Below are 27,911 nucleotides of genomic sequence, written 5' to 3' on the forward strand. Positions count from 1 at the left end.
AGAAGATTGTAGGGAAGATGTTGGACTTGAGCTTCCTGACTGAGGAGGAGTATGAAAAGCTGATGAAGGTTCTGCAGAGAGATGCAGAGCTGAAGAAGAAGGATGGGGATCGCATCAGGTGAGAGAGCGTGTGATAGCAGCAGCATGTGAGCCTCCCTTGGGGAGATTTTTTGAGTTCTCTGAGAGAGGAGCACGTGTGTGTCTGTGTGTGTGTGAACAAGGAGAGGTGCAGGTTGCAGCAGTGCTGTCCCTTTTGCTCAGATCCCGATAGATCTTTTCATTGTACCACTGCTTTCTCAGCCATCCTTCTGTCGCTGCTGTTGTTCCCTCTTTGCAGGAGTGGACTCTCCTTTTGAGTTAATCATCAGCCCTCAGAGATGCCAAGGGCAATCCCCCCTTTCCTGTTCTGGGGAGGAAAATGCTGATTTCTTGGTGGCAGAGGTCTGAGCAGGGGAGTAGCCGCTGTCTTGTTTTACTCACTTGGTAGCACAGAAAGGCCACAGTGTGTTTTAAAATGAGATTTTACATCCCCTTCTCTGCTTTATGTCCCCCCATTGCTCTTTGAGGTGGATGTGTGTGCACCATCTATCATGCAGAGAGGGGTGATTAGAGGCTCCATGATCTGCCAGAGGTTTGCAGGGAGCCATTCCAGAGCCAGGGATTCTTGCTCAGTTCAGCTCCTTTGCCACTGGCCATCCTGGAGCTCAGGTCTGGTTGATCAGGATTGCTTGTTGCTGCTGTCACTTTTTAAATGCCAGCCATTAGACCATCTGGGCTGACAGTATGCACCAGGCTCAGGGATCTGGCAACGAATTCTCTACAGCAAGAAATTAGTAGCTCAGTGAGTGTGGGTGGCAGTGTGCCAGTTTACCTCAACTAAGGATGTGAGTCTTCGACTTGCTGTTGAGCCAAAAAAAGAGTAAGCCCTGTGTAGGAAGGATGCTCAAAGCTTGAAAGGGGAGCAGGAAGCTTTGCTGCAGGTTCCTGGGAACCTGTGTGCCCTGGCCTCTGCTTGGAGGTGAGAGCTGGGGAAACAACTGGAAGCCAGAAGCTTGGACTTGGGGTGTATGTGTCTGCATGCTCTCACCTCTCCTCTGAATTGAAACAATTTCAAAAAGGTTTGTTTTTTAATTTTGGGCTTTGTTTGTTTGTTTCTGAAATGGAATAAATTTTTCCTCTGAAGTGGAGGTTTGGTAAAAAGAGTGTTTGGATTATTTTGGTTTTGTTTCACTTCTCTTTGGAAGCTGTTGCACAGCAGGCTTTGATTTGGGAGTGAATTAGGTCCTGCCCAGAGCCCCTTGTTGTCAGTTTGGCTACCTGCAGTAAGACATGTTTGGTTCCAACACAACCTGTCTGCTGGGAAAAATGAAGTCAATGGCATTTCTTTGATCTGGTGTCAACAAGATTAAAATATCTATTTCCTCTGGCCCAGCTCCTTGAGACCCTCATGGAGGCAGGTGCAGCCCTGGCCTAGATGGGAGCTCCTGTTGAGCACCCAGCGCAGCCTGCAGAGGCTTGAGCCCAGTTATCCCATACCTGCTCCCTCCTGGCCTTTAGGCAGCCATGTGTGACCCCTCAAGGCTCCAGAGTTATCTGGGGGTTTGCCCCCTCTTCCTGCTGAGAACCGGGCTGAGGTGGGAGCTTCCTCTGGCCTCCCAGGTTTCACAGGGATCCTGAACTGTGGTGAGCTGTGGGAGGCAGTGCCAGCTGAAAGGCAGCTAATTCAGCAAGCCATGGTGAGGAGGGTTAGAGTATGGGCTGGCAAACAGAGCACTGACAGGCTTAGATGCCTAAAACCAGCCTGGGGTGTGCCTGAGCGAGTTACAGTGGGAGAAGCCATGCTCAGGAAGGAGAGCTAACCATGAGTGCCAAAATGGGCATGGCAGGAGGAGTAGGGAGAGGAGCAGTGTCCAAGGAGATTGCTGCAGGGACAGGTTGCTTCTCTAAATATCATTATTTATTTCTGTAGTTTGCAGCAAATTTGATTCAAAAGGTTTTGCTGCTCATAAAGAGATTAATAGACAAAATGGAGAAGTGCAAGACAGCCCCACCCCTTCCTTAATCCTCAGGGCAGCCAAGCAAGTGGACACATCTCCTTGCCAGGTGACTGATTTGGATTTGTGAAATTTGGAAGAGGTGAAAGCTTGTGTTTACAAGGTGCTGTTGCCATTTCAGATAAAGAATAAATCAGCTGCTGTTTTAATGCTGGTTTGGCTCTTGTGATTGCAGAGAATAATCTCTGGATCCTTCATAGTCAGAGAGGTGAACCCATGGACATGTTGCAAAGGTAGCTCAGGGGAAGTCAAAAGTTTGGAGATCTTTTTGGTGTGTAATGCTCTTACTGACTTGCAGGAGGATACAAGGCTCCATCAAGGATGAAAAGAAGAAGAAGTTTGTGACAGGTGAATGGTTTTCGGAAGTGAAGGCAAAACGGTTTCAGCAAGACTTGGAGGGGCCGGATCTACTTCGGGCATCAATTAGAAGGAAAAAGGGCAAACTAGAAAGTAAGTATGTTAGTGTGCATCTTAAGAAAACAAATTGAGTGACCACAAAAAATTGGTCCAGGATGGAAGCCTCCTTGTACTGGGAGTCTGTTGAGAAGCAGTCCCTGTGTTGTAATAAGGGGATTCTCAGCTATGTTTTCAGTACTAGAAAAACAGCCCTTGTTATCAAAATCAGGGCACAAAGAAAAAATTACACTGTGGCAGAGGACCAAAGCAAAAGCCATCTGCAGCCAATGCCTTTTCCTCACTTCAGCTTCTTTTTCCCAAAATTTCTGTTTGCTAGAGGTCACTGGTATCATTTCTTACCACAGAAATAAAAGGAGAAGGGGATGATGTAGGACAGTTTCTGGCATCAAACTGACATGTGTGGGTTAAACACATCCCCCTGCCCCAATTCCTGAAGTGGTCTGACAAGAGCTGCTCTCACAGGTCTCGGGTGGTGGGGTCAGTCACATCTCTGCAAAGGGAGATGGTGCCTCTCTCCTCCTGGCAAGTATTTGCCCACTTGAGAGGGTCCATGACTAGCTTTTTACATGGAAATAATTCCAAGGAAAAATGTGGTTTTCAAAGTAAAAAGGGCTTTGTGGGCAAGACTGAATGGTACCCAGGCTGTGTGCCACAGCCAGGCTGTATCTGGGACCACGTGCTAATTAGAAGCAGATGTGTTGCATGTTGTTTGACGTGCAGATAAACTTTCATGGTGCTATGTAAAACAGATCAAAGCAGATTTGTCAGCTCAGGGCAAGAGATCAGCCCTGTGTGAAACAAGCAGGACTGTGCTGAGAGTCAAAATGTAACCAGCCTGGAGCTGGAACTTTGTGCTGAACATCTGTACAAAGCAGAACTGGGGATGATTCACATCCAGTCCTCACCATGAGGACAGGCCAGCCACCCCCACAGCCCAGTGTCACACAACCTCCTGATTTGTCAGGGTGGGCAGTCACAGACCCTCAGCCATGGCTGGGGAGCTGCTGGCTGCTGCTGCCCTTAGGAAGCCTTGGCCCTGCCAGGCAGCTCTGAGCAAAGTCTGCTGCTGTCTGTAACACAAGGGCCCCATACCCGGGCTCTGCTCTTCTGCAGTGAAGGCTACTGCCCCTGACAAAGGGGCATCTGTCCAGCACTCAGATGTCATCTCCAGCAGTTCAGTTCAGCCATCTTTCCTGGGCCCAGTTTCCCATTCCTGCTGGGGGGGAGCAGCAGTACAGATCACTCCTTTGTTTGGTGGGCCTCCTTGTCCCGGATGTCTGTAGCAGGAATTGCCTGGGTTTAGGGTAGCCTGCCTTGCTCCATGTTACTTAGATACATTCTGAAAGCTAAATGCTGACTAGAGACTTCACTGAGAGCCTCATTTTCTTTTTGCTCTTTACCTACCCCTGGCAGCTCTCATAACTTAGCATAGATTCATTGGAGCCTCTCATGCAGAACTGGCCCATCATATTTCATATGAAGTTGCTTTTATCCTTGGTATTATGAATTCACGATGTCATTAAATTTACTATTTTATCATACCTCCAGAATGCTAAAACATATAAAACCTTTTCCATCTTGGCAGAGGTGCCTGGCTTTTCTGCAGAGTGTGTTCTTCTTTTTGAGAATGTGCATTTGTGCTTGCACCCTCTTGGTATGAAGGGGCAGAGCTTCAGCAGCTTCTCTGCCAGGGCCCAGGTCAGGCAAATACTCTGTCACCTGCAACCCAGCTACCAGCCTGCAGTGAATAGAATTGTCTGCCCTTTGCCTTGCACCCTTAGCTCTCTGCCCGCTTCAGGAAAGCAGAATTTGAAGTACTGTTGGTTTTAGATTTAACTTTTTGGGCTAATGTGCACATATGAGATGAAGTATCAGGTCATCACATAAAATAGTCTCCTTAGCAGCATTATGCAAGGTAGTCTTTGCATGTGCCTTACTTGACTAATGCTGTTTCAAGAAGGAAGGAGCAAATGTTATTATAGTACTGTAATAGTTATGTTTAGATTTAGCCTTTATTCCTTTTTCAACTTTTTTTCTTCCCTTTTCCCCTCTATTTCTATTCTCACACTTATTTTGATAAAGCACAGGTATAACATGTGACTTTATTCCTTCCTCTTTCTGCCATTTTACATCACTGTGCATCAAGATTCTGCAGCTAATATATTCACCTTAGATGAGATAAGGGCCTTTGCTTGCCATATTGACACCTTTCTTCCTTCCCCTGGAAAGATCAGTCATTCACCTCTGTTGGCTTTCAATGTGATGAAAGTTCATTTAGTCAAATCTGTGTTCATAACTCCTGATTTTAGTCTTTATAGACTTGAGTCTGTGTTAGGGAGTTAAATGAGAAAATTCCTGCATGGAAAAGCCCCACAGAGATAATTGCTGGCATTCCCTTTGCAAAGTAAGCAGGCTGAGGAGGGGTGGAAATTTGTGCTTGCAAAGGAAAATTCCCAGTGATCTATTCTGGAGGAGGGTTTTAGCCTTCAGAAGGGAGGGTGGTGGGGATCCCTAAGGGTTTTCACAGTTGGTATTGATTATAGTAGAAAACACTAGTCATGGGCAGTAATACTAATCTATAAAACAGATAGATACCCTATGTTTAAACTACAGCCTGCAGAGCAGCACAGATGGATGAATTTGATGGTAACTTCTCCTTGTGCTTATGTGCAATAACTTGAGGGATAAAAACCACCTGTGAGAGAGACCATTTTATCCACCTGCTGTGGCAAGTGAGCCCTGATGCCCAGTTAGTTGTGCTTTCCCCAGACATGGAGAATCTTTATTTTAGAGTGGTAGGAAATGAGTAAAAGTGTTAAGCAGGAGTGCCTGTCAGTTTTGTACACACATATAAAAATATATGTATGAACAAGTTAAACTGGTCAGGCCACTCCTAATTTCTGTTGGAATTTGCTTCGTATGTTGTCTCATCCTAAAGTTAGCAAAGGCATATTGCTTGTTTTGATGGATTATAACGTACTAACATAGCTTATTTGTTTGTGGTGTTAGGAGCCAGGTGAAGCTGTGTCAGTGGCTGAGCCATTTTGCAGGGCAGGGATTTGGATGGGTGGAAGGCTTCCTGCTGCCTCTGCCAGCCAGGAGGGAAGAGCTCTGTCTGAGGGGGAAGTGTCAGTGAAGAGCAAGTATGACACAGTGCCTTTGCAAGTGGGGTGGGAAATGAATGCAGTCTTTGGTTGTCAAGGTCTTTTCAACCATGACAGGCAAAGGGAAAGTGTGGGAGCTCTGTGTTTGGTTCCTTTACTTCCAGCACAGCTACCTGCTGGCACCTCCCTCCCCCAGGTGTGAGACAGGAGGATGTGGCTCACTGTGTCCATAAATCTCCTCAGTGTGCCTTCCTGTGCCCGCACGTGCCATGGCCTGCACGTGCCACCAACCATGCCTCGGGTTCGCTCTCCTAAAACAGTGTTCAGTGATGCTTTGTGCGCATCAGCGTTTGCATGGGCAGAACAGTCCCTCTCTCAGAAACAAGCTCTCTAAAACTGGCTCGTTCCTACACAACCAGACTCTTGTTTTTCAGCAGGAGTGGCTCCCTGACTTCCCGCTGCTGTGGAAACCACGGGGCCACCCGGCTGCCACCTCCTGTGTGTGCCAGACATGCAGTCCTAACGCAGACAGCTCTGAGCAGCAGCTGCTGTTGTGTCCCTGCACCTCAGGGCCAGGCGCTGGGCAGACAGGAAGATTGGGAATGCAGCATTTTTCTCCATAGGGATGTGCAGGCAAGGGGGAATGAACCTTTGGATACTCCTGTGACTTGCAGGATGACTGTGCTGATGCTGGATGGCACCACACTGGCTGTGTGGAGTCTTGTCTGACCATAGGACTGGCCTGCTCTTGGGCCTCATGTGGTTTTCCAGCCAGATAACAAGAGAGGCTATGCTATTTAATATTACTTCTGAATCCTCTGAACTACTTTTTCTATTGTAATGTTTTATGAAATATATCCTAAATGGTGTGACAGTTCTTGTAACAGGTAGATTTTCTCTTTAAAATAGACCTAGCTACATGTGAATAAATACATGCAGATCTTTTTGACCAGACTAGGCTTAGTTTTTATTCACTGCTTGAGAGTTTAATCTTTTTGGTTTTGCAGTAGCGAGAAAGCCCATTTGCTAACAAAATATCTAATGCAATTTTGTACCCTGGCAGTCTGCTGTAAAGGGTACGTCCTCTATTGTTTTTCTTTTGGGGTCTTTGGGAGCTTAGAAGATATAGCTGAGCCTTGTGCCAGTAAAAATAACAGGGATCTCCTCATTAACTGTATTGGCCTCCTCCTTTGTTTGCCAAGATCGGATGACTTGAGTCAAAACAGGAAATGGCTAAATTTAAATCCTGGAACGGATTAACTTTATTGACAGTTGTGGCAGCATCCTGTGGAGGTTTCCAGTGATGTGAGAGCTCCTGGCATGAGTTGGGCGTCGGGCAGCTTTGACCTCTTGGACCTGTGGGGTGTGGAAGTGCCTTGGGGCCTTCCCATCCTTGGGGAGAGCAGGCAGAACCCCTGACAGCCCTCTCCTCTTAAACCCCCAGGGATTGTGCCACTCATTTTCACTGGGCAAAACTTCTTCTTTCCCCAAACAAAACACACCAAGCATTACAAGTTTAATGAAATGTCATTTCTCAGTTGTCTGTTGCATTACAGATGAGGCCAACAAGCACATCCAGATGGGTCTGGAAAGCAAAGCTGTCCCGAGTCCTGCCTTTCCTGAGGATGTTGCTGATACAGGAGAGGGAAGGTAACACTGCTGCGTGTGCAGTGCTCTGGCTGCTGCTCTTATTTCTAATGAAGATTGAATGCAACCCATTAAACTCTGGTCTTTAACTGAGTTTCCAAGACTGTATAAGTAATAAGTTCTATAGGATATTTTTTAAGTCCTTCTTCCAGGAATTGTCAGAATATCAATCCACCCCTAATAATCAAGTGCTAATGTGCTTATCCCACAAAGGTCTTTTCCTGCATGATTTGATAAGGGATCAGTGAAATGGAAGTTGTCTCTAATGTCAGGATATGCTGGTTAGTTTTTCAAAGTAATTATGGTTTTATTTGTTTAATTTTTGCTATGGAGCAACACTAACAAAATGAACTGTTTGAGGAAACTGCTCATTTCCTGCTGGTGCCAACCTCTGTGTCCGGTCCTCAGCACTCTCCATCAAGGCTTGGTAGGATTTCACGTTGTGCTGACTGAGCAGAAACATCTACTAAAAGCACTCCAATGAGCAAGTCAGTGATCTCGCTCAATATCCGTGGACTATGGAGAAGCAATTAAAATTCACATATTCATGTATTGTTCCCATCTCATTTGCCTTTTTTGTCAGTAGAATGAGGAATCATTCTCACAGGTGGCAGTTGCTCCAGTTAAATATTAAATATTTGGCTTGACAACACTGGGAAACCTCTTGCAGCTGATTAGTGGGTGTTGTTTAATGAAGGATCCAGAGGCAAGAAGCCTAAGGTGCTCCTGCTTTGCTGGCACAACATTCAGGAGGTTGGTTTTTTTTGGGGGGGGGCGGGGGGGGAGGGTGTTGGTTAAATCCTGAAAGGCTTGCTTTGTTTTTCTCATTCAATCTAAAGCCAGGTGTGGCCTGTTCCTTCCTGGGCCCTAGCATAGAAATGCCTCTCCCTTCTGCATGGCCCTTGGGCTCTTCTGGCACTTCCCAGAAGGGGAAAACCTGAATAAATCTAGTAGTTGACACACATTGTTTTTATTGAGCAAGTTCTATGTCTGAGCAGAACCGAGGTCATGTTGAAGACTGCCTGAGCCCTCAAATAGGCACATCATTACCACAGACCTCCTTGTTCAGGCATTTCTCCTCTCTCATAGATCCAGTAGACCTACTCTTGAAACCACAGAACAGAAAATTTTGCCAAAACCGAAGCCAAGACTTCCTGTCCAGTTGTCTGCATCATACAAGGTAGTACAGGCACAGCCTCTGCACTTTGTTTTGTTATTTCTTGGAGCTTCACACAGTCTATACCTACTGACAGGGGCTCCACAGGCTGCGTGCCCTGGTGTGTCTGCTCAAATAAAATACATTTTTTCAAGTCTTGCCAGTATATATACACTGATAAGATTTGTTTTCTGTTCAGGGATCCAGCATACATGATGCTTCTTCCTCAGAGAGTGACACTGGAATAAGTCCATTTGTGACTGCAACAAACAGCTTTCATTTGTCTAGGAAAGGTAAGTTTTTTGTTCAGTGAGCTATTGGTGTTTTTGTTATTCAACATCAAACACCAAGAGACAAGATGCTTTTCAGTGTGTGTACAAATAAATAACAAGGAGTACCTTGGGATGTAAGAATGGGCTGCCAACATTTGTATGAATTACAGCCAGGGCAGCAGGGAACAAGGCAAAAAGCAGTGTGATGACTGAAACTTCTCTGGGCTCTCAGTACATTTTAAACTGAATGCTTGACTCTCAACTCTTTAATCCAGAAGAGAACTTGCCTTCTCTTTCCAGCACTGAATGTATAGTGTAGTTTTGGAACATAGCAAATAGCCAGTAGGGAAGCTGTCAAATTGAAAGGGAACCTGCAAACAAATCCACAACTTGCAGCAACAGTTTAGAGCTCAGTGGATTTTTTCTGTGCCCTGTTGCAGGGAGAAGAACTGGGATTTTCATGGCTTTCTCAGATGGAAGGGATTTCTAGAGTCTGAATATGGAAAAGAATTAGGAATATATTGTTGGTTTCTGAAAATTCCCCTGGCTTCTCATTGAGAAATTGCAGCCCAGACCTTCTGGGGAGATTGGATGTGATGCAGTGGGACAGGCTCTGAGCATTTGTTGTTGTTGTAGGTCATGGAGTATCTCCATTGCCCACCAAGCTTTCAGAGGATGCTGTGCCTCAGCCCAGCACTGCAGCTGGAGGAGAAGCTCTTGATGGGGCCACCGGCGCTACAGAGCGGCCAAAAACTCCACCCGAAGAAACTTACGCTCCCAGCAGGATACCAGTTAAGAAGAAACCAAGCAGAACCTTCCCCAGATCCGAGCAGTTTGTGAATCTTGTGGGGCCAGCAGAGAACAGCCTTACAAAGAAAGAGCCGCTGGCAAGCCCCAGACCACTGCCCACAGAGGGGGAAAGCAGCCAGGCTGGGAAGCAGGGCGTGAACTACACGATCTCATCAATGAGCAGCAAAGAGGAGGATATCGGCCTCGACCGTGAACACTTCAGGAACTTGAAGAACTTCTGGGAGAAGGGAGCAGACTCGGTGGCAGTGGGGAGCTCGGTGGCGGAGCTGGGCAGGGCGGAGGCAGACGGTCGGCAGTTCAAGCTGTGCCGCTCGCTCTCCGTGCAGTCTGGGCAAGGCCAGGACGCTGTGGAAAAACCTGGCGCCTTCACCAAAACAAAGAGCCCCTACAAAAGGACAGTAACGTTGTCTTCTAGTGAGGAAGAGCCAAGCTGTGCCACCCCTGCAAGGAAGGGCTCGGTTTCCCTCACTCCCAGATCCACGTATGCCAAGAGCAAAGGCGGCCTGGTTACAAGAAATGACTCGCTGAGTGAAAGCAGTGGGAAGCTGCTGATGCCAGAGGAAGAGAAGGTGGGGCAGCACTGCTCCAAGAAATCCAGATTGCCTGTGCGGGCGCCTTCCATCAAACTCGAGTCACCTACCAAGGATGTTTCTGGCAACATGTTGGAGCCAGGGACGCCTGCGGAGGAGCTGGTCATGGCAGAAGAGCACAAGCCCACTGCGAGGTCCCAGGCGAGCAGGGTGCAGATACTGATCGAGCCTGTGCTCACAGACGATGAAGGCGATGATGCGAAAGAGGAAAGATCTGATTTGGGCACTCTTGACAACATGAAAATAAATGGAGAGCTACCTGAGGAAAAAATGTGCGAGTCTTCAGACCAGCCAGCAGCCGGCGAACCATCTGGAGAGAGAGAGGCTGTTCAGGGAACAGACTCAGCTGTTTACTCAGGTACTGAGGGCTGTGACCTCACCCTGTGAAATCCAAACAGAGAGCCATCCCTAAGCTTATTTTCTTCCCTAACCCTTCTGCATTTTGCACATTTTCTTCATCTGTCCCTTTCTCCTATATTGCAATTTGTGCGGAGTTAGCTTGTGTGGAATGTATTTTGCAAAGAGCTCTGGAAACAAATCTAGCATAGCCTAGTGTGAGTGTAGAAGGGGACACTGCCATGCTCTCTTGCTTTCTTCCCCACTCCCAGCCCCTGTGCCTTACTTTCAAGCACCTCACCTTGAGACAGCCCTGCACTACCTACAACACATCACAGGAACTCACTTTATTTCACTCACTGGCAAGATTGAATTTCTTCAAATGTGGGACTGGAGGAGTTCTTTGTGGTAGTAGAGATAAGTCTAAATAGAAGAAATAAAATGTGAGGTAAAGTGTTTAATAAATATGCTGGCTCTTAGAGAACCTTGATACAGCCACTGGCTGTCAGTGCCTTAATGACATTTTGGGTCTTTTTGGAATGCACAAGTGAACTTCGATATTAAACTTTAAGCAAAGCGGACTGAAAAAGGAGTCTGATCTTCCTGGGGCCTGATACCATGTTCTCAACCATGGTGGTGTCAATAGTATCACCATTTCAGCAGCCTCTTGCTCCAGGTTTGATGGGCTCTTGTAGTGACTATTACTATGAGAAAATGTTGTTTGCAACTCACTTTACATTTGGGCTCTGATTACCCACAGCTCTGCTCTCTTCCAAGCAAAGACCTACAAAGAGAGAGCATCTTACCTCCTTTTTCCAAATTTTCTGCTCTCATGTACCTGGGTAAGACCTGTTTGAGAGGATTTTCCACAGACTCATCTGGTTTTTATTTTTTAATTATGTAATTGGCTTATTTCCTAGCTCAGATAACATTCCTATGAAAATCCTGAGTTGCACTTCAGGTCAATGCAAATATTTTCTTTATGGTATATTTTGGGTTGTGAAAGACATCTAAGATCATTAAGTCCAACCATTTATACACCAGATCATTCTAATATTTCTCAGGGCTTTTTCCTTTATTAATTCATTCCTTTCAGGATGATATTAGCAGATGGCTGTGTTTCACTGGAAGCTCTTCACAAGAGCTGATCTGTCTTGGGGACTGGGTTAATCCAGTATTTACATTTCCTGACACAGTGTGAAGAGTTTTTTCTCAGGGGAGACATCAGACACCCGGATGGTTGGAAAGCAGCCCTGTGCAGTGTAACTGCAGTGTGCTCTAGCAGAGTGACCAAGGGAGGCCCACACCCACATGGGCTTGTTGACACACTGCCCATTCGTGTTTATTTATTTACCATGTTGACTTGGCTTTTCGTGTATTCCAGAGGAAGATGGGGATCATTCTCCTGCTGCTCAGGCACTGGCCCGAGCAAATAGCATTAATCTTGCAAAGAGCATGGTGAACATTTACACAACCACAGAGAGTGAGTAACGTCTTTCTTTCTTCTTTTTGGTTTACATTTGCTGAAGGTAATATATTATGCCAGTTTTTCATCACCATGCTTGTGTGTGTTTACCAGGCTAGGAAAATGACATATTGTTTCATCATCAAATTAGAAAGTTTGTAGTGCCTAAAATTGAATTCAGAGCCAGGAAATTGCAGCTAGATTGATGGTTTGTTACTTCAGCAAAAACACAAGGGCTTCAAAGGGTTGGCAAGAAGCTTGTGCTCGTCTTTCCTGTTCCTGCACGAGGGCTGTGGGGTGTGTTGGCAGCCTGTGGATTGATCTAAGGTGCCAGACCTGGTACAAGTTGTGCCACAGACTCCTGCTCATGGGGCCTGTCCCCTCACCCAGAGCAGAGCCCGTGGCCGGACTGATGTCACCAGCTGCCAGCTGGGACATGTTTTATGGTGACAGTCTCTCCCTGAGAAACCTAGAGAAGATAAAGAGAAGGCAACCAAGGAAGCACCAGCCTACCTGAAGAAGCCCAAGAAAGCTGCAGCCATGGAAAGCACCTGAGGGAAGGCAGCAGCAACCTCTGTGCCCAAGAAAGCCAACGACAATCCCCAGAGGGTGAAAGCTGGCAAGCTAAGAGCTTGCTTAAAAAGAAAGTGTTGAGGCCAAGGCTGCCAGGACTGAAATGAGAAGCATGGGAAGGCAATGCCCCAAGGAAAGGTAAAGCCACTTGGAGGCTTTGATTGAGATAATTGAAGTCCAACCCTTGGTTATGGGAGGGAGGACAGTCCCCTTTGGGGCTCTGTCAGAGGCAGCTTGCAGGCAGGTCACACTGCACAGCCCTGTGGCTGTGCCCACCCTGGCTGGCACCTCGTGCTGAGCTCTGCCCCATCCTGTGGTGCCCAACATGTCACAGGGCGTGGTGGCTCGAGGCTCCAGGCCCCACATTGCTGTTCAGGGACATGGTCTCCACACAGACAACCAAGATTTCAGCTTCCCTTAATCTAGGGCCCCAAACTTCATCCTTGGAAACCCTCCTCTACAGAGTTACAGTTCCTTGTTTTCAAATATAGCAAATAGTCTGTGGAGCGGGCTGGCTACACTTATTTATTCAAGCTTGGACACAGAATAGTAAATATCAAATGAGTGGTAAATCAAGAAGCTCTTGGGCATTTTGAGCACCAAAGAATGTGTCATCAGGCCTAACATGCTAAACAAGTGTGTATATGAACATGCATGTTCATATACATATATCTTTTCAAAACAAATTCTTCTGGGATGGAGAAAGTAATCTTCAAGAGAGTTAGTGGGAGAAGATAAAGATACAAAAAATAGGTTTTAGTTAAACATTTAAGCAGTCTGGTAACCATCTTTCTATTGATAGGAAGGTTTCTGACTTTCTTCTTTTAGATAGTGTGGTTATTGTACACCTCTGTGTCTATCAGAGTATTTAAGAAGTGTATGCAATGGTGAAATTGTGGGTCTAAATATTTTTAGTGCTCTTTTTTACAGGGCAGTGTGCTGTGAGATAAAAATGTGAACATGATTGGTTTCTTTGACAAGGAGGTAGATTTGCGTGGTTTTAGTGTAAGTTAGTCTACATAAAGCAGGCAACATCGACGTCCTTGTGCTGATAAGGGCATTAGATGAGCCACTAGAGGGAGTTCCACACTCCCACACAGTGAATTAAAACACACCGAAAATAGCTCTAGGATGTTAATTAGCAGTTTTTGTCTTGGGAAGGATCAGCTTCAATGACAGGTGACACAGACAGGGCAAGTAGGTAGTACTCCAGTGCCTCCCACAAGCTTTTCATCCTTCCTTGTGCCCTTAAACTAAAGTGTGATTTATAATTGCTTGATTCTGACAAGCTATCTTGATGCCTTTTTTTTGTACCTGCAGCATACAATAAACCTCATTTGATACCACATCAATTTCTTGAACCTGAAAGAGTCAAAGAGCTGAGCAGATCCTCTCCTGTCCTGTTGTCTGAGGTGGGTTGATGCCAGAAGTGGCTGAAATAGTATTCACAGCATCCCCTGAATGGCCGTTGGTTTCACGAGAATGTCTCTCCTGGACACCAGCAGTACTTGCTTTAGAGCATGAATAAGTGAGAAAAGCTCATTTTGTCATGAATAAATGAGAAAAGCCTTAAGAGAAAAGCCCCCAGTAACCCAGAGCAGCTGTTCCATCCTGGAGGAGTTTAAGTGTTTCGCTGTGTCTCAAACCGTGCTGTTCTGTGCCCTTTCCCAGAGCCCAGGCGGGGCATGCAGCTCTGTTTGGAAGCAGTTAATGATGACGTTCAGTGCTGGTTGGAGGGGATGCCCTGGGGAGGCTCTCTGCACTCTCCTCCACTCTCCTAACCTGATCTCTGCTTAATGGGACTCTGCTGAGCAATTGGTTTTTCTCTCTAGTGTTGCAAAGTGCTCATTCGGCAGAGCTTAAAGATGCTTCTTATTTTCTGAGCAGACTGAATCAGACACAGCTTCAGAAATCAGCTTCCAGTTTAACAGGCACAAGAAGACACCCAGCATTGGCAGCCACTCGTCTGACATGGCTTCTGTCTCCTCGGTAGGTACCAAGCGCCGGCAGCTCCCGGACAGGGCTCCTGCGTTGGATGCAGTGACGCTGCATTTCAGCTGATGCTGATGGTGTGGCCTCCAGGGTATCCTGCTGCTTTCTGCAGGGTACATTATTAACAGAACAGGGCTGGTTAATTACTCACTCGGGTTAACGGAGTGAATCCAGGTACCATCTCAAAATAGAGACCCATCGAGTCGTCGCTGGTCAAACTCCCCGTAAGCGACAGCCCCCTCTGCCAGGTGTGGATGCTCTGAATCCTGGCGGTGCAGGAGGTGGGGGAGGGGGTTTCTAGGTGGGAAAATGAGGCACACAGCTATTAAAGGACACGTTTGTGGTTCAGAACTGCAGATGGGTGCCCTCTGCAAGCTCATCCTTTATCAGCAGATAAGAGGGAACTCAGACCTGGACAGCAAAGGCATGTTTTGGAGTTTCAGCTTCTAAGGAAAACTGAAAAAAGCCAAATGTGTTTAGTTGAACATTTTTAAAAGATTCCTTAGAGACAGTATTTGGGGAGGGAGCTACTTAAAAGTGCTTGTATTTGCTGTGTTACTGTTATGGGTTTCTCCAAGGAGTATATTTGAGATTTAAAGAATATATGTGAAGCAAAGCTGGTAGGGAAAGGTCATGAATGTAGATAAATATGTTAAAAACTTTGGGGCATATGAATTCTTCTCCTAATTTGGAGCATCTGGGAGCTGAAAATGAGTCCAGGTCATGCAGGTGTTCTTGAAAATCTCGTTCAAGATTCTCTGCTGGAGTGAGTATCCTGATGGGATGGTAAATGCAGCTCCAAGGTCTGACAGGAGATGTTTAGCAGGTTTTTGGAGGTTATAATAAAATTCAGAACCAAAGTAAGTAGGGAAAGACAGAGAAGAATTGGGTTAATTACTAGGAAAGTTTTTTTATAAAAATTCATGACTGTACCACAGAAAAGTGCCACGAGGGTTAGTGATTTGCTTTGTAAACAGCGTTAGCTTTTATGATATCCCATCAGGAGTCATGAGTGCAATAGAAAATTACCTCGTCTTTCTGTCACTGAGCTTTGCTTGTGCTTCATTACTTTCCACCAGTGAAAGACAAAGACTTGAAAAAAGAAGCCAAAGTTGTCTGGACAAAATGCAGTTTGTTCTGGGAGAGCAAGTGACTCTGGGTGCCTAGCTCCAGATTTGTATCTGGAGAAACCTCATGTTCCTGTGCCTTTGGGGCAAGCATGGGCTGTCTCTGGTGGAGCAGTGGCTCTTCAGGACAGGGTTGTATCTGTTTGGTACTGCTCCATGCACATTGTGAGTAAGCAACAAGAAAGGAATAGTTCTTCCTACATTTCTAGTCTGATAGGGTTCTTATTAGCCTGTTTTTAAATGGATTGACAATTGTGTGACTGTATCTACCTGAAATAACAAGTTCATATAAGATAGTTCAAGTTCTCTCAATATCTTTCTTTCTTAGTGATAAGATTGGGTGAGGATATCAGTTTTTGTACTGTAAGCATACGGAAGAGACTTGTGTTGTCCCCCCAGTAATATTTAAGTCCATTTCCCAAAGTTTTGGGATTTAGGAGTGAAAAAACTTCTGAATTTCTTGAGCATTCAGTGCTTCTAAGTCCTGGTCTAGGATAGCACATCCTTGTGAGACCCTTATTTGGGTTCCCCAGCCCTGGCTTGTGTGAGAGCAGCCACAGCTGTGAACCATCTCTGTGTCGACATCACACTGCACAAAGATGGGAATGCCAGATTTTTTCCTCTGGGAATGTGTTTCTCAGACTATTGTCTTTGTCCAGAACCGAGTCAGACTGTGCCTGTTTCAGTGGCACTGACCTTGCTCTTCCCCCTGGCAGGTGAGTGGCAGTGTGCTCAGTGTCTACAGCGGCGATTTTGGGAGTGTGGATGCCCAAGGAACCGTGGAATTTGCTCTAGACTATGACGAGAAGAACCGGGAGTTCCAGGTCCACGTGTCCCAGTGCAAGGACTTGGCTGTAGTGGATGAGAAGAAAGGCAGATCTGACCCGTGAGTGATGTTCTGGCGCCTTGTGACTTCTCTATTGCTGCATTGTGTGTTCTGGAGGATTTTTATTTTCTTTAAATGTCATGGTTTCTTCCTTCCTTCCTGTGTGCCTGCTAATTAGAGAGCTTGGCGTTGTGGGGCAATATCCAACTGGAGTTTGTTTCCTTTTCTAGGTATGTTAAAACTTACCTGCTCCCAGACAAAGCTAGGATGGGTAAGAGGAAAACATCAGTGAAGAAGAGGACAGTGAATCCCATTTATAATGAGGTGTTACGGGTAAGAACAAACCACGCTCTGAAAACCTCTGTTGTAGTAGGCACCTCTATCAGATCCCGCCTTCTTGCCCAGATTTTTTGCCTGGCTCCTGCCAACACTGCACTGCTCTTCCCTGGGGTTTGAGAGGCCTGGGATGTTAACGTTCCTCTGCACCCATCTGTGTGGCACCCGAGATTCGTGATTTCTCTGCAAAACTACACAGATCTTTGGATGCAATAGGGACCTGCAGTCAGAGCAAGGTCCTTCCCTTCCCTGGCATGCAGTCACAAGGCATAGGACTAGTAAGAAGGGTCTGCATTATGTGATCATACTCATCAAAGCATAGAGGATTATTTAACAATGCCCAGGCCTGTGTTAATAATTCTTAAAAGAATATTGGTTTTGCCCTGTGATGAATGGAATGCCAGGTTTCCCTGTGCTCAGCAGAAAAGCTTTGTCAGGGTAGTAGCATTGCTACAGGACAAAAAAAGAGGTGTTCAGACTGAAGCCAGTCCATTGGTAGTGCATGTGTGGGGTGAGTTTGAGTGTCTCAGAGCTTATTCAAGCTTTTGAGTAGTTTATTTCTGTTTGTTAAAGAAACAGAAGAAAAATTTGAACAACCTGACTTCTCTTTCTTCCTCTAGTATAAAATAGAGAAAATGGTATTGCTGATCCAAAAATTAAATCTCTCTGTTTGGCACAATGATCCATTGGGACGTAACAGTTTTTTGGGAGAGATTGAAATAGACTTGGCCAGCTGGGACTGGAGCAACAGGAAACTCAACTGGTACCCGCTGAAGCCCCGGGTAAGTGTGTCTCAGCTGCAGTCCTGCTTTCTAGCCCAGCCCTGAAGCCTTGAGGGTGGCAAAAGTCCTTCCTGACTCCTTTAAGGTCTTTGGGTTTGGTGGAGCAGAGCAACCTGAACTGTACTAGGGAGCAACCCCTGGAACCTTAGTGCAGTTTAGTGCTTGGAACAATGGCCTTCTCGGGTCTGTTTTGGTGACTGATCTGTAGGGACACTTTCATAAATGAAACCTGACACTAATCATAGCAACTCTGACATGACTTTGCCATTCTCTCCACTCACATGAAGACCATCCGTCAAAAACAGACAGCAGAGTACTAGGTGAAGCAGCTGACATGCCTTGAGAGGTAAATACCCAGATGCCACTGTTCATAAAGTCTGTACAGCTTCCTGCATGCTTCTGGATTTACAGATCTGATTTGAGATCTCTTTTAAGCAAATAGACGACATTAATCTTTCAGAACCAATAGAGGACATTAATCTTTCAGAACCAAGATGCTTAATTATATCCAGCTGGACATGTCTGGAAGGGCAGCCTTATACTCTGGATCCTCAGGCTTTTGGTTCTGAGAGACTGAGTTTGAGAACAAACCCACAGAGAAAGGAGCTGCCCTAAGAACGGGCTGCTCCAGCCGTGGAAAATCAGAGTTTGTCCATTTGTGCTCCTCCACAGAAGTGAAAAGCTGTTTGCCTTGCTGTGTTTCACAATCCTTTGTTTAGTCAGTCATAACTCTTTCTGTTTCAGAGCCTTTCTGCTGTTAATGGTGTGGATCATCGAGGAGTGATGAGTTTGTCCATTAAGTATGTGCCCCCTGGAAGCCTAGGTAAATGTAGTTCATGCATTAAGGACTACTGCCCATGTGCAAACACACACCTTGCAATGCCTCATCTGCTTAGGGGCTGCTTGAAGAGCAATCTCATTAGAGCAAGATCTTAGACATCAGCACAAAGGCACAACCAGCAGTGTTTGACAGCACTGTTTGCAGCCTACATCTGTTTTTCACATCTGGGTTTACTGGGAAAGTGTTGGGGAGAGAGGAGGGACTCAACAACTTCCAACTCATCAGCTGTTATGAGCATGTGGGCACTGTAGGGTGCTGTGATGTGGTAGGAGCAGCACAGAACCCATGTTACCGTGGGGCAGACACGAGGTTGGGTTGGCTCAGCAGTTCCTTCTCTTTTCCTGTCTGATGCAGCACTGGCAGGTTGTGTCAGGAGCCTCTGCAGCTGCAGGAGTGACAGAGCTGGCTGCAGTGCTGAGACCTGCAGGGAGGGGCAGTGAGCACAGAGGAGCCATGAGGGTCCCACAGGTCCCTGCAGAGCAGGCCTGTCATTCTGGGAGCTATGGCTCTGAGTGGCACGACAGCTTTTCTCATCTCCTAAATGGCAGGGCCCAAGAATCCTCCCTCTGGCGAAGTTCACATTTGGGTCAAAGATGTCAAGGACCTGCTGCAGTTGCGTCCATCTGGAGTTGACTCCTTTGTGAAGTGGTGAGTGCATGAGCACAGTGCTGCTCCTGCTCTGTGCCCACACAAAGGGCTGTGTTTCCTTCCCTGTTCTCAGGCTCACCAAGCTGTGCCTCCATACTGGAAAGCCTTTGTGTTGCACTGGGAGAACTGTAGGGGAGAATTGCCCTTGTTATTCACCTGTGGCCAAACTAGGAAAATCCTTGCTGTGATAAAGCTCTTGGTCAATGTTCAATGCTTCATACTGTGTTTTTTCTCCTCTCAAAGCTATGTGCTGCCAGACACCAGTAAGAAGAGCTACCAAAAGACCCGAGTCATAAAGAGAGACACAAACCCTGTTTTCAATCACACCATTGTGTATGATGGCTTTCATACTGAGGATCTGAAGGATGCATGTGTTGAACTCACTGTGTGGGATCATGAAAAGCTTACCAACCATTTCCTTGGAGGAATCAGGCTGGGCCTTGGAACGGGTGAGTATTTTCCTTTATATTAACTCAATACTGTTACCATGGTGCTGAGCCACAAGGTAAAGTGGGAAGTTACAGAGTATTTTCCTGTTGGGGAGATAGCAGGAATGGGGTTTCTCAGTAACTGGTACCTACACTATGTCCTGGAGGGATGGCCCTGGTACCATGTTAACAACCCTCTGTTCCCACATTTTCTGCCAACATCACATCTGAGGTTTGGCAAAACTCAAGAATCTCCTTGGGTCCCTCAGAGAGTTTTCCTGCTGTTACAGGAAAACAGGCTGCATGACAAACCAACCTTACGTTGGTGCTCCTCCCAGGGAAAAGTGCTCAGGGATGGACTGGAATGTCACACGGGACAGCACCACCTGGTGACTGTCCAGCCTTGAAGTGCTCTCTGAGAGATCTCAGTGTTGCAGTCAAGGATAAGTGTTCTTTGGGGGACAAGGCTCATGGTAGCTGAAGGTCTGCCTTGCAGGTGCACCTGTGGTTATTGGATTTGCCTGTGCATTCTCTGTTTTCAACCTCTAACGTCACCAGGAGGGTTGGGAGCTCTCCAGAGGGAAGGGGCAGGAACTATAAGATATAAAAATACCAAACCCAAGATTAGCTGTGATCTAAATTTAGACTTTTTTAATCTCATTGACAAGTGATTGGCACCTGAAAATTTGGTTGAATTGAAATTGACGTACACACTTTTCTGCTATGGTATGTTTGATTCCTATAGAAATGAAACAAGAGAATTTTGAGAACAAGAGAATTTACTCTACCTTGTCCACAAGAAAATCTTTTAAGGGGAAAACCAAACCTTTAAGACTTTCTTTACCATTCAAAATGATGCAGAAAGGGCTTGAGCCCAATATTGCTTTCCTTGGCAGGTTGTGTTTAGGGTTCTTGCATTTTATGGCTTTTGCATTGACTTCATTCTGAACTCTGGTGTTGAATGGGCATTGGCAGAAGAACAGGAGGTGCTCAGGGTGCAACTTGCTGAGGGGGAGTCAGCAGCTTTTATGTTAAGACACTGCCTGTAGCAGTTACATCCAATTGAGTATTTTTGCACAGGGTGGGAACTCTTTGTGTAGCTCTCCAAGTTTTCTCATTCTTTTCAGGTTTGAGCTATGGCATCTCTGTGGACTGGATGGATTCCACACAGGAGGAGGTGGCCTTTTGGCAGGAGATGATGCTGGCTGCCAATGAATGGATCGAGGGATTGCTACCACTGCGCTCACTGGCAGGGAGGAAAAAACTGAAATAACCCATCGTTGGTGCCATAGAAATGCCCAGTGTTCATTAGAATTGGGAAACTTCCTGCACCAAGGAGAAAGAGACCATCCACAGGGCTGCAAGTGTCAGGGTGATAAGGCAATTAATGGGCATCACCTTGGAGGTGTTCATGTTAAGTACTAATCCACTGACGGAGGACATGGAAGATGCCAAACTGATGCTATACGTGATTCTGACCAAGAAGAAACTTAATTTGCCTTTTTGTTTAATCATTTATGTATTCAGTATATTTGAATTCTATTAAGCTCTGGGAGCATTAGCAGAAGGAAAAGGAGATACGGATACTTTTATTTTTTTACTGTTTCTTGTGCCATTTTTTTCCTCGCAGAGATGCAGTTGTACTGAAGCAGCAGCGTGGTATTATTCATACTCCCTGCAAGGGGTACACTTTGTACTTGGTGTACAATTGCTCCAAGTCACCAGCACAGTTTGAGAATGGGAGCTTTGCATTTGTCACTGGTGATAACACCTCTTTAACATGAGGAAAACTGAGTTCCAAGGTGCATATAAAGAAAGAGAGGACTATTTGCAGCACAAAATGAAGCAACCTGAGGAGGATGGCAATGAGGAATTCAGTATATTAATTTCTTTCTGCTTTAATCTGAAAGAGTGCAAGGATGGTCTTACAGCTAGTGGGATTTTGCAAGCAGGGGCTGTTTTCCTGGCTTTCCCGCAGGCTTCCTCAGTGACCTCAGGCAAGTTTCTTTGTGAGAGTTTGAGTGCAATATAAACTAAAGTGTTTGCCCAAATGTGAAATATGGTTACATTGCTAACGTGCCTAATCACCCCTCTGCAATGCCTTGTGTGCAACACATTTCATTATGAACTAATGAGGTAGGGGATGTTCACACATTAGCCTGGCACCATGGGTCAGGGATGAAAGGTGAAAACCACACTGGAACACAGAAGATACTGGGAGCTGCTGGGAGAGGTGAGTAGGGAGTGAGTGAATGTGAAGGGAGTGCAGAGCTGCAGTTTCCTGGGGGCCTCCTACCTCTGCCTCCCCTGCTGCCCCTCTTGTGTCCCTTTCACCTGATGCCTGTTAGTGAGTTGTCTGTGCCTGGAATTTCCCTTTTGCCAGTAGCTTGCAAAAAACCTTTGCATCTGGCACATTGACTGTGGTGGTGTTGTGAATACATTTTGAATTGCAGCTTTGTAATTTCTATTTTGGATGTACATATTGTGATTAAATAGAATGTTTTTCTTTAGTCATCAATTTGTCTTCTTGTACCTATTTTTATCATGCTCTAAATAACAAAAAAGCAAGCAAAAGAGGTGTTAAATTTTTTTGTGTCAAAATGAAGTGTTTTTGCCAAAGGGCAAGTGAAATGTCATGAAGAAATATTTTTTATAACTATCCCAATTTAGATTTTGGCTCTCTGATTATTCTGATATTCTTCTTTAATGAATTGATTTTATTTAACTCAAGCCTAGTGAATTTTCAGCTTAGCAAAGATGGTTGTAAATAAATTAATGGGAAAATGTACACTTGGACTAACAAGACTTTTTCTTTAAATGGAAACATCTGGGAGATAATCAGCAGCTTTCATGGGAAAAAATAAAGAATTAAAGTGGTTCTGCAGTTGGAAAAAGACAATGCTTGGAAATGTACCAGACATGGTAATAAAAGCACTAAGAGAGAGTCCATAGAGCAACAGATTTAAGCAGTGACTGTCTAATGAAGGAGCTGATACATCTGTAACATGTCAGCCCAAAAATACTTTGAATGGGCTCCAGCCTGGCATGTTTTGTTCACCAAGATTTGGTCATTTATTACCTTTGTGGGATAAAATAACAATACTGGGCCTAAGTTGAGAGTATTAAAAATATTATCTTTAGCTTAGGTGCTGAACATGTGAGTATTTATACATTTGTATAACTTACCTACTCCTCCTCCTACTGGGTGAGGAGCCCTGGTCGTAGGGTGGATGGTGGCTTGTGGCAGTGAAGTTGCCCATGGGAGTGCTTCTTTCTTCCTGGGTGCATCCCTGTCCGCAGGGATTGGGATATTCCTGGGGGCAGAATTTCTGCTGTGGCTGGGAAAGTGGTTGGTAACACCAGGGGCTCTGCCTCAGACAGGTCCAGGTCTCTTCCCGGTGGGTTCAGCTGATTCCTCTCCGTCATGAAAGTGGAGTTAACCCACCTCCTCCTCCTCATGCAGCATTAGTACATGGCAATGTTGCCAAAAGTGCTGTTTGCATCAATGGAGCTGGAAATGGTTCTGTTGGTGGTTCAGAAAATTAACATCTTTTTCATTTGTGGTGCCAGTAAGGGGAGAAAAAAGGGGGTCAGTGGGCCAGTTCATCCCAGCAGAGTTACTTTTATGAATGTGGCACGGGACTTTGTGAGACTATTCTTGTATTCAGATTCCACTGAGGATTTTTTGTTAATCTTTTGCTGGCTTGTTTATTTAAATTAAGCCCTGATTAACTTAAGAAGCTTTCTTTGGCATTTAATAGTTTATCAAAGTAAAAGATTACACTGCCAAACCACACACACTTGTGTCCCACAGCTGATTCTGAGGCAGTAAAATTTGCTATTCTCTCTGTGTTTCACTTACTGCACAGAAAGCACTTTATCATAAAACGATTTAAGGCACATTTATTGCCAGTGTCCTGTGGAGGAGCAGAGGATATTGTGGGTATAAGGTTAGTGGCCTGTTTGCATGTGGTTTACGATGCTGACATTTGTTGTCTATGAATGCTGAACCTAACTGAGACTCTGGCCTGTAGGTGTGTGCTGATGGCAACAAGAGTGGGGTTGTGACTGTCTGATTTATAAAACTTTTTATTGGAACTCTTCCAGGATTAAAAAAAAAAAAAAGGAGAAAAAGCAAAATTCTAGAAAGTATTTCTGCCTCCTCAGGCAAATATAATGTGTGGCCATCAAAATTATTCATGTCAGAAAGTATTCATATCAGGTATCAGAAGCTAATGAAAATAGTTTAGAAGCTAACTAAAGAAGAGAAAGAAAGAATTGTTGAACCTTGAATGAGTGCCTCAGTGGAGATGGAAAGAAGTGTCTGAATTAATTATCCATTACTAAGTATTTGCCTAGCTTTATCCTTCATCAAGATGGGGAAAAAAATTGAAGTACTGTAGAGATTTGGAGATAAAAAAAACGCTGGCTAAATAAACCCTTTTAATAATGTGATCTGTTGAAATTTTAAAATGCTGTGTTTTTGCAGGCTTGTTGAAAAATGTATCAAATAGGCTGGTGCATCAAAAACTGAATAAATACATTTCTGGGCCTGATAACTAAGCATGAGCATATTCAGCACCTGGTTTGATTATTTGTTTTAGTTGTCTGGTTTGTACTTAAAGATTTTTCATGGCTCAATCCTTTTTCTTTTCTGCCTCCTTACTTTGCACCCCTCAGGTGTTAGAGGGGATGCCTGGGAGCAGATGTCACTCTGAGCACTGTCACAGAGGTTGCCAGCAGAAACTGGGAAGCTCACTGTGAAGCCCCATGCAAGATCAGTGCTTGCACAGATGTGCACGGGACGTGTTCCTGGAGTTCCCAGCAACATTGCTGCTGCACGAGATCCACTGACCACTAGAGAGCCCTTGAAACAGAAATCCCTTCCCATGGGGTCAGCCAGGAGCAGCCACTGCTTCCCAGGGGGCTGCATTTTTTGGGAGGTTCCTGGTAGTGGTGGCTCTGCCACAAGGAACAGCTCTGCCAGGGGGAAGTTTGTGGGGCTGCAGGAGGGCTCAGGTGTTTAGGGACAGCAGGACCAGCTCCTGGCCTGTCTGGAGCAGGAGATGGCTGATTTGGAGCAATGAGGTTTGAACAACAGTGGGCAACTCCAGAGTGGCCATTCCCACTTTTGGGGTGTTTGCCACCTTCACCCATGCTTCTGAACATGTTGGCTGGTTGGAAGGTGCAAAAATTGAGCATCAGTCTCCAGAAGGCCCATGGAGAAATTACTATAAATGGTTTGTATGAGATTTTCTTCTGAGAGAGGGATGGGAATGATGGAGAGCTGGATATATCTCCTTCAGGAGCCCTACAGGAGACTGGCAACCCCAAACCAACCTCCTTTTCATTTTGGATTAATTTCCCATTCACTCAGCTTAAATACCTCATCTCAGATAGTAAAGTCTGAATGAAGGGTGAAGCTGTCAGCAGGCAGCAGCATCCTAGAAGGAGTGGAAAAACACAAACAGGAGCAGGAGCTGAGCTTGCTAGGTTTGCTGGTCTCATCAGGTTCATGCTCAAGGGCTCCAGTAAATATTCCTGCTGGAAAGGGGCTGATGTTACTTGCCATGCAAGTGACCTGAAATATGTGCTTGCTTAAGCAGGCAGATACTTGCTTTTTAAAATGTTGTAAAATCATATTATGGTTGAACTTGTCTCTGGGCTGTGGCAATTCAGCCTCTGTTGTGGACCCAAACTAGCTAAACCAGCCCTGCTTTAGGTTCCTGTAGGAGGAAAGGAAGGAATCCTGTGCATGAAGGCATTTCTGTGGATTAGTTTTCCCTTTTTTCCAGGACTGCCATCAGGGTTTAGTGAATTACTTGGCATCCTGTATATTAAAAATGGAAACTATACAACACCACAGAGCCACAAGTCCTACCCCCTGCAGCACCTTAAAGACCCCACAACTAATCCTCAACAGGCCTGGCAGTTTCTGATGAAAAGGCACGTGTTCAGCAGTGCTGGCAGAGCAACTGCAGTGTTTGGCCTTTTCTCTACAGACCAGCCTGTGCTGCTGCTAAACTGGAGATGCTACCAGCAGGAACAGAAATCAGATTTCATGTATCTAACAACCCATAATACCATTATAGTAGTTGTTAAAAATCCAAAGTAGCTCTTGAGCTGTAAGCAAGCAGTCTGAGCTTTGGACTCAGAGGGGAAGCCAGGGAGCTGTTTACTGGCAGTGTTAAGTAGCTCAGACACCCACTTTATAGCAAGAAAAATCACAATAACCTCTTTCCCTTCCCTCCTCTCTCTCTCCCACTCACCATTACTAATTTATCCTGATTGTAATGGCTTCTATTTGCTCTAAGCAGATCCTGTTCCCTTCCTGGGAAGAACAGCTACAAGGACATAATATTCCCAGTGGAGGATCTGTGCTAGGATTCAGGCAGAGTCGGCCAGATACAATGATCTCTAGATGGGAGGCCCCCTTTTCAATCAGCCAGCCCAAGACCATTTTAATGTGATCGTAATCTGAAATACGACACCAGGAGCTGCATCTGGAGTGAGCCCTCCCGTGGTAATGAGCTGATGTTTAATTTATTGTCACAGGGAAACGTCTTGAAAATGTTTTATGTCTCTTCAAAATGCCCAGCTGACTTGCTTGTATATGCCTGCTTTTAGGGCTGGAGGCTGTGTCATGGGTGCTAAGTGGCACTAGAGGGTGGCTCTGCCACTTGCAGGGGTGCAGGGACAGCCTCATCCTCTGTACACATCCACCCATGTGGGTCACACTGGATGAGAGTTTCATTTTCCCTGGTCATTCTGGCTGCAGAGCAAATGCTAATGCTGCTCTGGAGCACTGATACTGATTCAAGAGGGTTCTCTGGTTATTTCTGAAGTTTCTCTGCATTTGTGTCTCTCTCACATTCTCCCATTGTCATGGATCCTGGCTGGCTTTGCAGCCCCGTTTCTGTGCCGTTGTTAAGCTCCTTGTGAGGAGGCAGAGCCTCCTGCTCAGGAGATGGGGCAACTGAAGCTGTCTGAAGTCGGGCAGCTACTCTGTGCTGGGCTCTTTGTTCCTCTGCGGCCAAGGGAGAGACAAGTGGTGATGGAGGACGGTTCCTCCCATCAAGGTGAGTGGGATAAATAGCTCTCAAGATGTTCCTGCCTCTCTCAGCTGCGTACAGACGGATCCTGGGCACCTAGTGTGAGAGAGCCATTTAGGTAATGGGTTCCTATATTGATGGGGGTCCATTAATGGGACAGCCAGCATCACTCAGCCAGGACTCTCTTTATCAAGTCCGTGTCTGCTTTACTCTTTTTGTTTTGATTCCAGGGTGACAGTGGGGAACCAGTGGCAGCTCTGCAGGATGCCACCCCTGGAGCCCCAGCCAGCATGCCTGGAGCTGCCTTGGTGGGCAGGGCTCACTCCCTTATGCACTAGGAGCATTTTGCCGACAGGGGCGTGTTTGGGGAGGAAGAACAGACAAGTTTCCTGGGGACAGGGACTGCCAGTCTGCCAGAGAACTCCACCTCTCCAAAAGGCAATTTAGCCCAGCCAAAAGCCAAGGTGGGACAGAAGCTACAGCATGTGCCTCCTGGCATTCAGCCGTCTGCTCTCCCCTCTTGCTACTGCTCCTGGAGGCTCTAAGGCTGTCACCTCGTCACAAAGTCCTAAATTATGCTCCCAGTGCCTGCTGTCAGCTGGGCTGTCAGTTCCAGAGCACTGTGTGGTGCCCTTGACTTTACCTTGTCTGCACCACCCTGACTAACTGTGGGCATCGTATAAATACTAAACACTAATTCGCCTTAATACCTTCCCTCTGTGCTGGGTTTTACAGCAACACAGTCAGGCATAGGTCATGGGTGCAATCACATCCCTGTCAACAGTGTAATCTGTCTCCATGTCACATCTGGACAGGCCTAATTTAACAGGGATGTTTTTTAGAACTAGCTAATGAATTGCATGCTCCATGTGGTTACCCAGCCCTGCTCTCAGCGCTCCCATCACCCTGGTGTGTGGCCCGTGACTGTTTTCAGTGACTGGTCTCTGGCCTGTTTGGTCATGGAGGGACTCAGGGCTCTGCTTGGGTGCAGTTTATCTCTGCAACAACGAGCAGCTCCACTGTGAGTGTGGCTGGGATATAATACCTGCAAGGGCCAGGGATGACAGCATGTGGATGTGGGTGCTCCAGTTCACAGAGTGTTGTGATCACTGCACGTCCCAGGCTGGGGCACAGACATGGGCTGCCTCACAGAGCTCCTGCGCAGCCAGACCCGCAGTGAGGAATTGTGGTTGATTGATTGTTTTTTGTATCCTTGGAAACTGAAAGGGCATTAAAATTGCATGGTGTGTGCAGTGCTGATGCACTCTGCTCCTTGTAGTGCAGCTTTGGGCTTGGAGATGGCTTCAGCCTCCAGCCGAGGGCTGTAAAGGGCACTGGTACAGGAGAAAAGTTAAGCTACAACTGACCACCAAACTATTTAGAGGGAATCCAACCAAGGCCAGGTTGGATAGGCCTTTGAGCAAGTTGGTTTAGTGGAAGGTGGCCCTGCACATG

General features: G+C 45.9%; 1 protein-coding gene across 1 annotated transcript; it reads left to right on the forward strand.

Moving 5' to 3' along the window:
- Nucleotides 1-17: 17 nt before the first annotated feature.
- LOC309577532 (synaptotagmin-like protein 2) lies at nucleotides 18-20,949 on the forward strand (the record flags this gene model as incomplete). The annotated part of the gene is made up of 16 exons (XM_082289637.1): nucleotides 18-118; nucleotides 2,353-2,504; nucleotides 7,132-7,225; nucleotides 8,312-8,402; nucleotides 8,578-8,671; nucleotides 9,287-10,408; nucleotides 11,771-11,869; nucleotides 13,745-13,836; nucleotides 14,312-14,413; nucleotides 16,260-16,429; nucleotides 16,600-16,702; nucleotides 17,326-17,487; nucleotides 18,232-18,310; nucleotides 18,877-18,976; nucleotides 19,220-19,425; nucleotides 20,532-20,949. 16 exons carry the CDS (start codon nucleotides 18-20, stop codon nucleotides 20,675-20,677), a joined length of 2,913 nt encoding a protein of 970 aa, XP_082145763.1. The 3' UTR covers nucleotides 20,678-20,949.
- Nucleotides 20,950-27,911: the final 6,962 nt, after the last annotated feature.

The sequence above is a fragment of the Coloeus monedula genome (genome assembly GCF_965178545.1).
Source record: "Coloeus monedula genome assembly, chromosome: 12".
Lineage (NCBI taxonomy): Eukaryota > Metazoa > Chordata > Aves > Passeriformes > Corvidae > Coloeus > Coloeus monedula.